The 11,903-nt window shown below is 43.6% G+C and overlaps 1 protein-coding gene across 5 annotated transcripts in view; it reads right to left on the bottom strand.

Moving 5' to 3' along the window:
* Positions 1-5,287: 5,287 nt before the first annotated feature.
* The window catches only part of PTPRE (protein tyrosine phosphatase receptor type E), a 92,366-nt gene continuing 85,750 nt past the window's right edge, over positions 5,288-11,903 (bottom strand). For all 5 annotated transcript variants that reach the window (XM_071446123.1, XM_071446124.1, XM_071446121.1 and 2 more), the window contains exons 18-20: positions 11,435-11,595; positions 10,005-10,140; positions 5,288-8,481 (exon numbers count right to left, since the gene is read on the bottom strand). In XM_071446123.1, the coding sequence (XP_071302224.1) occupies positions 8,407-8,481; positions 10,005-10,140; positions 11,435-11,595 (372 nt within the window). In that variant the 3' untranslated portion in view covers positions 5,288-8,406. The remainder of the gene's footprint in view (positions 8,482-10,004; positions 10,141-11,434; positions 11,596-11,903) is intronic.

The raw sequence follows: 11,903 nt of genomic DNA, 5'->3' as shown, positions 1-11,903 counted from the left end.
CCCTCAGCCTTCAGGGCACGCAAACACTCGGGGGCAGGAGTGCCCTGCCCACGGCAGCCACCAGCTCCTACAGGCCAAACGAGCCAAGGAGCTGCAGAAGCAGAAATTAATAAGCCCAGGCTTCAGGCGGTCGCAGGACAGGTAAACAGCGGGGGAGAAGGGGCAACAGCCACCACGGCATGGGGCTAGATCCACCGTGAGGGGGTAGATGGCCACAGAAGCGGGGTGTCAGGCAGCCCAAGTCCTCCTCGCGGCACCCCAAAGCCGCGTCCCCCCGGCCCTACTCCCCTCCCCGCCGTCCCACCCGTACCTGGGTCAGCCGGAGCGCTGGCGGCCGCTGAGGGGCCCCGTGTGGCGGCGTCCGAGGCGCGCTCCCGGCACGGCGCGGCGCCGACTGAGCCCTTCCCGCGCGCGCGCGCCGGCCCCCGAGCCCTCGCACTGCGCCCCCCCTTCCGCCCCGCTGTATCCCTCCGCCAGGCACCAAAACAGAGCCCCCGGGAACCGCGCAGACGGACGGATCGGGAGCCGCCGCCACCGCCCGCGCCTGCCGGCAGCAGCCATGGTGGCGGAACAGCACCGAGCCCGCCCGGCCGCGACAAGCAGCACCGGGCAGAGGGACTCTTTTAGCTTTACCCCGTACCGGATCGGCGGAAGCAGAAACGAGCACACCGCGCGGACCGTTGAACATTCGAAAAGGAGCGCGGTGGCCTCTAATTGGCCGAGGGGGCGGCGCGCGAGGCGCCGCGCAGCCAATGGGGAGCGGCGAGGGCGGTTTGAGTTCAAACGGAGGCGCCACCCCGCGGAGCCGCTCGCGCCTCAGGCGCTGCCCGGGAACCGCGGCGGGAGGGGCCGGTCCCTCACGGCGGGACGGGCACGGACACGGAGCTGGCACCGCTCCTGTGCTCGTACCTGCGCCTGGATCCATACCTGTGCCCCCTCCTGAACCTGTGCTTGTACCTGCGCCTGGATCCGTACCTGTGCCCCCTCCTGAACATGTGCTTCTACCTGCGCCTGCATCTGTACCTGTGGCCAAACCTGTGCTTGTACCTATGCCCCCTCCTGAACTTGTGCTTGTAGCTGTGCCCTGATCTGTATCTGTGCCCCAACCTGAACCTTCTCCTGAACCTGTACCAGTGACCAAGCCTGTGCTTGTACCTCTGCTTGTATCCGTACATGAACTTCTACCTGTACCCGAACCTGTACCTCTGACCACAGCTGAATCTGACCCTGTACCTGAATCTGAACCTGTATCTGTACATGAACCAGTACATGAAGCTGTGCTTGTACCTGCACCTGTGTCTATACCTGTACATGAATCTGTGCCTGTGCCTGAGTCTGTACATGAACCTGTCCCTACACCTGTACCTGGATCTGTACCCAAAAAATTACCTGTGCTCATACCTGTATCTGCACCTGAATCTTTGTCCATAGCTGCACCTGTACATGAACCTGTACCTGAATCTCTACCTGAATCTGTACCTGAACCTAAACCTGAACCAATCCAGCCCCTCTCTGAGGGAGGGGGACTTGCAGGGAGCTCAGTGGTCCCAAATTTTCACCTGCCCAGATCAGCAAAACACACCCAGATTCACTTTATATCGATTCAGCTTCACTTAGGCTTTATAAAGTGAGTTCAGCATCTGTGTCTGATCAGATTAAAATAGTACTAGCCACAAAAATACTATTAATCACAAAGGTGAGGGGGAGAAGAATATAAGGAGCAAGTGAACAGCAGCAAAGGTTAAATTAGTATTTTAAATCCAGTTGAATCAGCAAGTTAGTTACCTTAATTTAGATATAAAGCTGATCCCCATCTCTGCTCCCAAACAGGAATTTGTTACTGAGACTGGAATTTGAGGATCTCTGAGGCCAAGAATCAATATGAACACTGTGTTGTTCTGTGATTGAAGACAGAAGAAAAGAAAAAAAACCCTATTAATAGTAACAATAACAACAACAACAACAACAATGCATTATTGAGATCTGAAATGTGACCTTCATTCCAAGTTTGATGCTCGGGAAGGGGATACAGGACAAGGTCACCCAGCCTTGTGTGCTTCAGGGGATAAAATTCTACTATTCAGATCTTTTACAAAGCAGAACTTTTGATTTTACTCCTGTTTTATTTTCTAGCTTGCCTCAAAGACTATTTTATATGCTGTGATGACTTTAGATGTGATACAGTTAGATGTAAGCAGCTTTTTAAATGTGTTTTTTTTGAAATAAATGACTTTGAAGTCTATTTTGTAAGTTTTGGTGGGCCTTTAATTTAGCTCAGATGATTATTATTATTATTATTATTGTTATTATTATTACTACTACTACTACTACTACTAATAATAATAATAATAGTATCTGTGTGCTACTGGACAATCTTTAATTTAGATATAAACCATACCAAAGTCAGGATTCTATTTTGTATCTAATTATCTAATTGGGTATCATTGCTAATTTAAAAATCCTTCCTGGGGGTCCTGAATGATGTATCTAAAAACAATTTCTAGCAGAAAAACTCTTAGAAATTGAATTTGTTGCAGTCTCTGCCAGCCCCCATGTGATCAAACAGCACAAATAAATAAACACACCTGCACTGTGGCAATAATTGTATTTTCTGGCGTGATTTACAGTGGTGCCACAGCTTTTGTGATGTGCAATATTTAGAGGAAAACACAAATTATAACAAAGATTTTCAATGTCTCCAAGAGCAGCAGTGCTCTCTGAAACAGCATCTGTACAAATATTTACCAAAGCAGATTTACAGGAGGGAAAAAAACAACAACAAAAAAAAGAAGGCATTTTCTCCAAGGTTTAAATTTGCTGGTAGGTTAATTTGGAAACATTTAATTTAGATAAATACACCTGAATCCAGCATGAAGTAAAAATAAAGTCAGTGCTTGAAACTCCTTGACAGAGAATTAAAAAAATCAGCATTTTAATTTCTCACATCAGGATCCTCATACAGAGTTATTTATTCAAGTGTTGAACAGGTGGTGTGGGAGCACTGAATGAAGCTTATTTACAGATTTGTGCTGTGGTTTTTACTTTAAAAAGCACAAATTCTGGTGAAAGCTTTGCCTAAATTAGGGCTTTTGCAGGGTATAAAGTAAATAAATATTCAGGCCACTCACACTGTGCAAAGCCAAGGCCAGGGATGAGAAGTCTCATGATTACCCCTGAAATTTTTGCAACAAATCTCTCTTAAAATCATCATTTATTTCACTGACACATTGCACCCAGAATTTTGGAGTGCTGCTATTCATGCACAGAACCTGACTTTGACAGGGTCTGCCCTGCCCGCCCTCCCAGGGAACAATTCCTTCCCAATCTCCATCATTCTCTGGCACCCCATGCTCTCACAAACAGTCCCTCTCCATCTTTTTCACAGGTTCCCTCCAGGTTTTGCAAGGACAGATTTCTATAAAAACCTCAACTGGAAAATCTCACGCTCAACAATTCCTCCTCGAGTTCTCCCCACCTGGGAGAGTTCTCCTTGCTTTTTGTCCACCCAGCTGGTGAGAAGGCCCAGCTTGGAATCTTCTGTTCCATGTTTCTGGATAGTTGGAAAATTCAGGAAAATTCAGGAAAATGCTGGAGTTGTTTCTCGTGAATGGAAACAGGTGAAAAGGATTCTTTGCACAAAGAACTTCCTTGGCAAGGTGTCAACTCGATTAATGACTGAGTAATTCCCCTCCTCTGGGCAAAGCAGCACAGAAAATGGATAAAAGTCATTAGAAGGAAGCTCTCACCAGAAGATCTAAATTACATCCTAATCCTTTAATTCCTCAGATGAAGAACACTCCCCAAGAAGTTCAGTGGCCTGGAAAATTCTCAATTCAACAATTTCTGCATCAGGCAAAACAGAGCTTGACATTTGTGCAGAGCAAACACCTCTGTGATCTGCCTTCGTTTATACTGTTTAAATATCCCATTAAACTCAATTTATTTCATGGACAGTTTACAATTAAATTGCATTTTTTTTCCTAAAAGTTGACTTTCTAAAAACGGAACCAGATAAGGAACCAGAAGGTCTTTATGGTATCTTTTTTGTAATGTTTAAAAGTAGGAAAAAACCAACTGTATCACCATCAGAGTACAAAAACATCCATGTTTGCTGTGTGATCAACAATTGCAATTATCACTATTTATTTCAATTAACCAACAGTCAACTAATAACTGATAAATATTTGAGATTCTTCTGTTTTCTGAGAGCACACCAAGGCACCTGCCTGTCCTCACACACTGTTACCTCCAGTGGTTGCACAAGCTGCATAAAAGCATATCACCCAATCAAAAATATTTTATTAACTCCTATGGGATAATTTTAAAAAAATTAACAGCTTTTACATGCAATGGCAAATTAGAATCAATTTGTTAAGTTTGGAAAAGAACATCAAATCCAACCACCAACCAGTTTACTACTAACCCATGTCCTCCATGCCACATCCACACATTTTTTGAACACTTCCAAGGATGGGGCTCCACTACTGCCCCAGGCATTTTCCAAATGCTGTAAAACCCTTTCCATGAAGAAATTTTAATTTCCCAACCTCTTCTGGCACAATTTGAGGCCATTTCCTCTCATCCTGCCAGTGTTAGAACAATGCCAAGGAAGGACATGCAGGAAATTTCTTCCCAACAACAAATTTCTTCCCAACAATTTCTTCCCCCAAAAAATAAATCCTAGAATTATCTACCCTGAAGAGGCATCTCCCAAATGGGAGATGTGGGGTGGAGCAGGGGAGACAGAAAAGGGTCGAACAGAGATCAGGCTGCATGAAATCCTGTTTGATCTGACATTAGCATGGAACCCCTGAGCAGTTACTCCTGCTTTACACAAACCTCCCCCTCTTGTTACAACAGCAGGGACTTCAGGGTTAATTTTAGCAAGATGTCCAATGCAAAACTTGTCAAAATGAATTAAGAAATTACTGTTAATTCGAGTGAACTTTCAATTCATCACTGGTGACACAGCTGGAAGTTTAGATCCTATTCTTATCTTGGTATGACACCACAGTTTAACACAGGATTATTTTACTTAATATAAATATTTACTTAATTTTACTGTACTTACTTCATCAGATCCCACTTATGGGGACATTTTGGAAGACCTGGATTCCAACTGTTTCCATGACTTTCTACACCCTTTATATGCACAATGTTCAGTCCCAAAATAAATCAGAATTTTACTCCCAAACAGCTGCAGATAAGCACTGAAAAATTACTTATCTAGATAATGGATTTCAGTTCTTTTAGAATGCTTAATTCAAATGAACACACAACACAGGAATGAAATTAAAAGATTTAAAGGAAATAATGCAGGTGGAGAATAAAAAGGAAGCTTTGTTCTTGCATCAGAATGTATTAGATCTTGCAATTTGCATATACAAATAATTCAGCCACATTCACCGGCATTAAAAACACAGCAAGATCAAATTAGAAATGTAAGAAAAGAAAATACTAAGAGCTGAAACTGTATAATACATACATATATTATAAAGATTTGACAAATTAAATACATTTTGGTTATACAGAAAAGTTCCAGTAACTTTACATGAAAAATGGGACGAGGGAAACGCAAACATTTCAAAAGACTGAACACGGGGTGGTCAGGCTCATTTTAAAAGTTTAAAAAAATACATAAAAATAGCCTAAAAAACACTGCTAATTACAGTATGCATTCTTCATTAAGGCCCAAGTCAGCCAAGCACTTTGAAGGGATTGCTCTGGGGACAGGGAGCCCACGGCACCCATGGATGGCGGGATGAGGGCGTGGGGAAGCGAACGCTTCAACGCTGAGCTGAGCTGGGACCTTCTGAACACATGAACAGTCCAAGTCACACAGTGACCAAAAGCACAGACAGATCAGAAGGACACTTCCAATCCAACTATTGGGCCTTTTGAAGGAATTCAAAAGACAGAGAGTCAGAGGAAAATTCCAATCCACCCAGACCCTCCCCAGAGCTCCGGCCAGCGAGCACATGCGGTGACTGCCGAGGGAGCTCTTCAAATTCCACAGAAACCTTCACGGACCTACAGCTGGGAGCTCTGAATTCTGCTTTAGGCATTTCTCACTCTGGTTATCAACTAAAATCCGAGTACCCACCGAGGATTTGGTGTTCCAGCTGAGCTCCATCCTGCTCCTGGTTGGAAGGAGGCCGTTAGGGAACCCCGTGGGAGTTGTGCTGCAGCTCCTGGGGGCTGTGGGACCCCCACGCCCCATCACTGCTGCACTGAGATCAAGCTCATGGCCAACTCAACCCAAGGTTTTACCTCAGGGGCCCCAAAATCTGCCCAACACACAAATTATTATTGTTCAAATGCTGGCTGAAGGGTCAGCAAAATCCTGACATCAGGAGCATAACATGGGAATTCCTTACTTCTCCAACCTTTTGGATCTCCCTGCACTGAGACTGACTTCAGGAAACAACCCCAGTTTTCACCAAAGGGACCCACAAATCTGCCCAACAGACAAATTATTATTATTATTGTTATTATTATTATTATTATTAAAATGCCCCCTAAATGGTTGGAAAGATCCTGGCATCAGGATCATACAATAGGAATTCCTTTGCATTATTTTCCAATTTTTTGGAGTCTCCCTGCACTGAGACTGACTTCATGTACAACTCACCCCAAGTTTTTACCTTAGAGACCTCAAATTCTGACAAATGATTATTCAAATGTGGGCTAAATGGTTGGAAATGATCCTGACATGAGGATCAGAAAATGGGAATTCCTTTGCATTACTCTCCAGCCTCGGGGAGCCTTTGCTCTAAATCAAACTATAATTTCCAGGCTGAATTTATTCTGGCTCTTTCCATTTGGATGGAATTTCAGGAACATGCCCTTCCTCAGCTCCACTTTCAGTACCCAACCTTGAGTGTTTCTTCTCATAGAGACTCACGAGTGAGGTTTAGTCTTTAACCAATCTCGTTTCTGAAGTGCATAATTTACTGTACAAATAAATACAGGAGTGCAGCAATGGGAAGACAAGAACAGCCAATGGCACTGTGGGGACTGGGGGCTCAGGAATTCCCATCCCAAACCTTTTCCAGCCAGGCTGGAATGGAAGGAGACCCAGGGACACCTTCCCATCCCCTTGCATTGCTCCAAGGGGCAAGGAGATTCTACTGGAATGGGATAAAATAGTGCAAGAACAGCAGGGAGAAGCTCAGGTTAAGCTGCTTGTTTGAAATTAGGCTTTGATGCTGCATGGCCAAAGCCTGGCTGGACGAGACAGAACTGCTGCATATTTGTTATTTAATTCATTACAGATTCACCCCTTTGTGCTCATTAACTCAGAGATGCTTTGGGAAGAGTGGGAGAGATAAATTTGGTAATTATTCAACATTCGGGTGCCCTGTGATTTTGGGGATTTCCCAGCCCCTGGTCAGGGCTGTAATAAAAACTTTTATATTTTCTGTCACCAATTCTATTCTCAGTAGTACTTTCAATAAAAATATATCTCTGTACACAACTCTAAACCTCTTTAAGAAAGTCCTTTTTTGATAACATTTCTGGGAGGGTAAGAACCTGGAGGAACTTTTGCTACAATACTCAATGTTTCTGGCATTGAACTGTTCATAAAATGTTTTTTTCCCAATTTTTACCTCTTAATTATCCTGCTGAGTCAAATCTAGGAATAAGAGTTCATCTCTTATTTTAAAGAAGTGAGAAATTATGCAGGTGTTTATAGAGAAGAGAAGCTTTTAACTTAATTTCTGGCCTTTCTCTTCAAGTAGACAAGTTCAGGTGCTGCAAAATATACTTTTGAAATATGCAAAATGTTCTGAAAATCACATTATTGCCTTTCTAAGTCAAATTAAACATTATTTGGGCAAAAAACCCAAATGAATAGGGCTTTGAAAATTCTGTTAATTCAAAAATTCAAATCTGTATTTCTACTGATTTTTTCCTATGGACAGTAAGACTCAAAATCCAACAAAACCTGGAGGCTCTTTAAAACAGCCTGGAAAAATAAATAACTCTTTTCATGGTGAACATATTTTCCAGATGAACAAAATATGTTCAATCATGTGCACCCAAATTCACTTTTTTGAGGATGAACTGTAAATCACTCGTCAAAAATTCAAGAATTGGGAGATAACGCTGTTGATAAATATTTATGAGTGGCAAAATTCAAAGGAAAAAAACCCCCAATAATTAATTTTTTGTTATTTAGAATAAAGATTTCTATCCCATCTTACAGTGCTATACAGTATAGGAACATTATACTTTACTTTAGAAGATATTTATATTTAAGAAACAACTTTATACAGCAAATGCAACTTTTAGAGCCAGCACAACGTTGTATTTACAGTTCAGTTGACAATCCAAGTGACACAGAATAAATTAACATAATATACAACTATTTATACAGACAAATTAAAAAATAAGGCAGAATTCTCATTTGAAATTAGCATAATCTGAAAAGATGTCGATGAAATCTTGTACCACTCTGTAGCAGAATTCATACTGTTCCTGGAAAACAAGGAAAAGAGATCAAAATGCGCTTTTGGTTACAATAAAATTCATGAATTCTGCAAATCCCAGGGATAAATTCAGTATGTCCTAACAGAGACCAGTTAGTCTGATTTCTGGTTATTATTTTAAATAAAACCAATGGTTTGTTTTCTTTGGTCAGACACAGGCTGATCCTTGCTCTTTAGTTCAAATGATTTCTTGAGCTTTTTCAGAAATGCTTCTTAAACTGAATCAGTTCTTAGGCCTGGCTTTTGATTTAAACCCAGCTGCTCACAGCAGAAACTCCTGAGCACTGCCCAGGGATGATCAGGGAATCAGAAAATCCCAGGATGGTTTGGGTGGGAAGAGACTTTAAATCCCCCCAGTGCCCCCCCAGCCATGGCAGGGACACCTCCCACTGTCCCAGGTGCTCCCAGCCCCAGTGTCCAGCCTGGCCTTGGGCACTGCCAGGGATCCAGGGGCAGCCCCAGCTGCTCTGGGCACCTGTGCCAGGGCTGCCCACCCTGCCAGGGAAGGATTTCTTCAGCAAATAATATAAAATATGACAATCATGCTTATTCCAGAGCCTAAGAATTAATTTCAAGTCAGTTCTTCTCATTCTGGACAGCTGCCCGACAGAACCAGTGGGGGATGTGGGAAAGCCCAGATTTAGATTATTGCTAAAGCATCACTTTCCTTCAGCAGCTGTGGAAGGAAACTCTACAGCTGCTCTGGGAATTCCAGCCCAGCCCCTCCCCACCCTCCCAGGGAGGAATTCCTTCCCAATATCCCACCCATCCCTCTCTCAGCCTGAGCATGGATAACCCAATTCCATTTCTTCATCCCTGTTCTTCCTATCTGTGGGATGCAGAGAACATCCCTGGAAAAAGGGTTTGAGGTAATTGTTTATAAGAGGTTTCAGCTGCTGAATGAGAGCTGCTATGGAAATCAAAAATATTTTTATGTATTTTCAAGTTAAGAAAAGTCTCAAAAAACTTTTTTATGTTTACTTAATATGGAAAAGCATCTGAACTAAGGCTCAAAGAGTAGTTGGAGATGACTTGAAGGAAAACTTTAAAGATTTTAAACAAGTCAGAGACATTTCCAAAGATTCCCACACCCCTGGGAGTGCCCAAGGCCAGGCTGGACAGGGCTTGTAACAGCCTGGGGTAGTGGAAGGTGTCCCTGCCATGGCAGGGCTGGGAATGGGATGAGCTTTAAGGTCCCTTCCAGTCAAAACCATTCTGTGATTCCAGTTTATGCCCAGACATTTTAAGGTTACTTAATATATTTTATCACCTGCAACACTCAAAATACGTTTCGTTTCACTGCCTCAAGTTCCTAAAAGTCAGAGAATATGTAACCAAATTGTATTTTTAGACATGCTCCAAAACCCCCTGTAAAACCCTGGTTATGCCTTGTACACACCCATCCACCATGCATCATTTATGCCAACCTGCCAAAAAAAACCCCTTTTATTCTCCTTTCCCAGGAACATTTACACCCAGAACTCCCTTCCAAAGGCCTGGGAAATCCCATACCAGTGTTTGCACCATGTGTGGCCTCTGCAGCCTCAAGCTCTTCACAGCCTGGAACACGTCCAGGAGCCCCTCAGCCTTGACCCGCTCCAGGATGTTGCTCAGGGCTATGAAGGTTCCCGTTCTCCCTGCTCCAGCACTGCAATGAAAACACAATTTTTTTTGGCATGAAGTGGGATAAAATGGGAAAAAGAGCATTGGAATCTGCAATGCAAGGAACTCTCAGAACTTTGGGCCTGTAAGCCAAAGCTTAGAAATAAACCCAGGATTTGATCTGAGACCTTGGAAAAGGCTTCCAAACCCAGGTGCTGGAAGGGAGAATGTGGATTTAGAGTTTAAAGCAGAGACATCTTAAACCAAGTAAAAGGAAGTTTAGAGTTTTAGAGTTTAGGATATAGAAGAAATAGAAGTTGTTACAGAGTTAAACAAGGAGTTTAGAATGCAGCACTGTAGGTTTGTGTGTCATAACATGATTGGCTAAGAAAGCTCACACTGTAGCATGGGTCCACAAGATGAAATATTTAAGGATTGGGTCAAAAACATAAATATCTTTGTTGGCAGTGTTTTATTGGTCAATAAATCCTTTAAAAGGTGTTGTAACTAAGGGTCTTGTGACCTTCTGAGCCATGCAGTGAGGATGTGAGCCAAACTCACCCTTCCTGTCTAGGTAGAAAACAATAAAAATAAATCAAATAATCTAAAACAATTCAGAGGTCCTGTCTCTAACTCACTCCAAACTTCAAAAACCCCCACCAAAGAGTGTCCGGTCTGTCTGTCTGTCTCTGCCCCGACACGGGCAGGGCGGTTCTTGGGTGGCACGTGTTTCAAAGGACGAGTCTGGACTCTTCAGCTTTTCCATCTTCAGATTGTTTATTGTTTCTTATCTACAAAATTTTCTGTCTGCCCAACAGAGGTCTGATCTGCAAGGCAGCCAAGGGCACTCGTGACCACCCACGAGGCGGTCATGTCTTTTTATACTAAAATCTACGTACATGATATTTACCTTTATTTTCCAATACCTTTCACCCATGTTAGCAAGTGCACCTTCACCATAAACCAATCCCCAAGTGCCAACATCACCACAGAAAATGGAAGACAAGAAGAAGAAAGAAGAAGGACGAGACATGCTTTGATCTTTCTATCTTGTCTCCATAACTCCCTTGTACTAAAAACCTTAAAGTTTATATTTCACCCTATAAATGTGTCCTTTTTAGACCCTTCACTCTAAAGTGATTCTCATGTCTTCACACTGCTGTCACTTCCGTGGATGGATCAAAATCAAGCCACCAAACACTCCTGGCAACATTCCAGGATTTCTGAGACCCCCAAGGGCTCTCTCGGTAACTATGGACATCTGGAGTGATGTGCTGAGTTCCCACCACAGAGGAATGCCAGGGGCACAGACAGCCCAGCTGAGGAGCAGAGGGGCTCACCTGCAGTGCACAGTGATGGGGTGGTTCCCTGTCTGCTGCTGCTGCTTCTGCACAGCTGCAATGAGGTCGATCATGCCCTTCCCTTCGGCAGGAATCCCGATCTCCGGCCACCCGTGGAAGTGGAACTGCCTGACCAGCCTGCTCTGCTTCTCCTGGTTGCTCTGCCAGCAGGAAAACACCTTTCAGCCATCAGCACTCCCAGGTGCAAACACAATTCCTGCCTGCAGCATCTGCAGCAGCCGTTTTGCACTGCAGAATCTGCAACCTGGGCCGCACCATATTAAGGAGCTTGGTGATTTTATTGCCAGTGATATTCCATGATTCTACCCTGGCAGCTCTGCTTCTAAATCCCCCACCCACTGATAATTTCCCCTCTCCAATTTTCCTTGGGTTTGCCCAGCTGTTTCCTCTGGGGAGGACTCAGGGTACACTGCAAGTGTTCAAGGCCAGGTTGGACAGGGCTTGGAAA

This window comes from Agelaius tricolor, unplaced genomic scaffold (assembly GCF_023055355.1).
Source record: "Agelaius tricolor isolate 1412-34295 unplaced genomic scaffold, bAgeTri1.0.p SCAF_22, whole genome shotgun sequence".
Taxonomy (NCBI): Eukaryota; Metazoa; Chordata; class Aves; order Passeriformes; family Icteridae; genus Agelaius; species Agelaius tricolor.
Note: the sequence above shows the minus strand (reverse complement) of the source record. Positions and strands in the feature narration are given on the sequence as shown.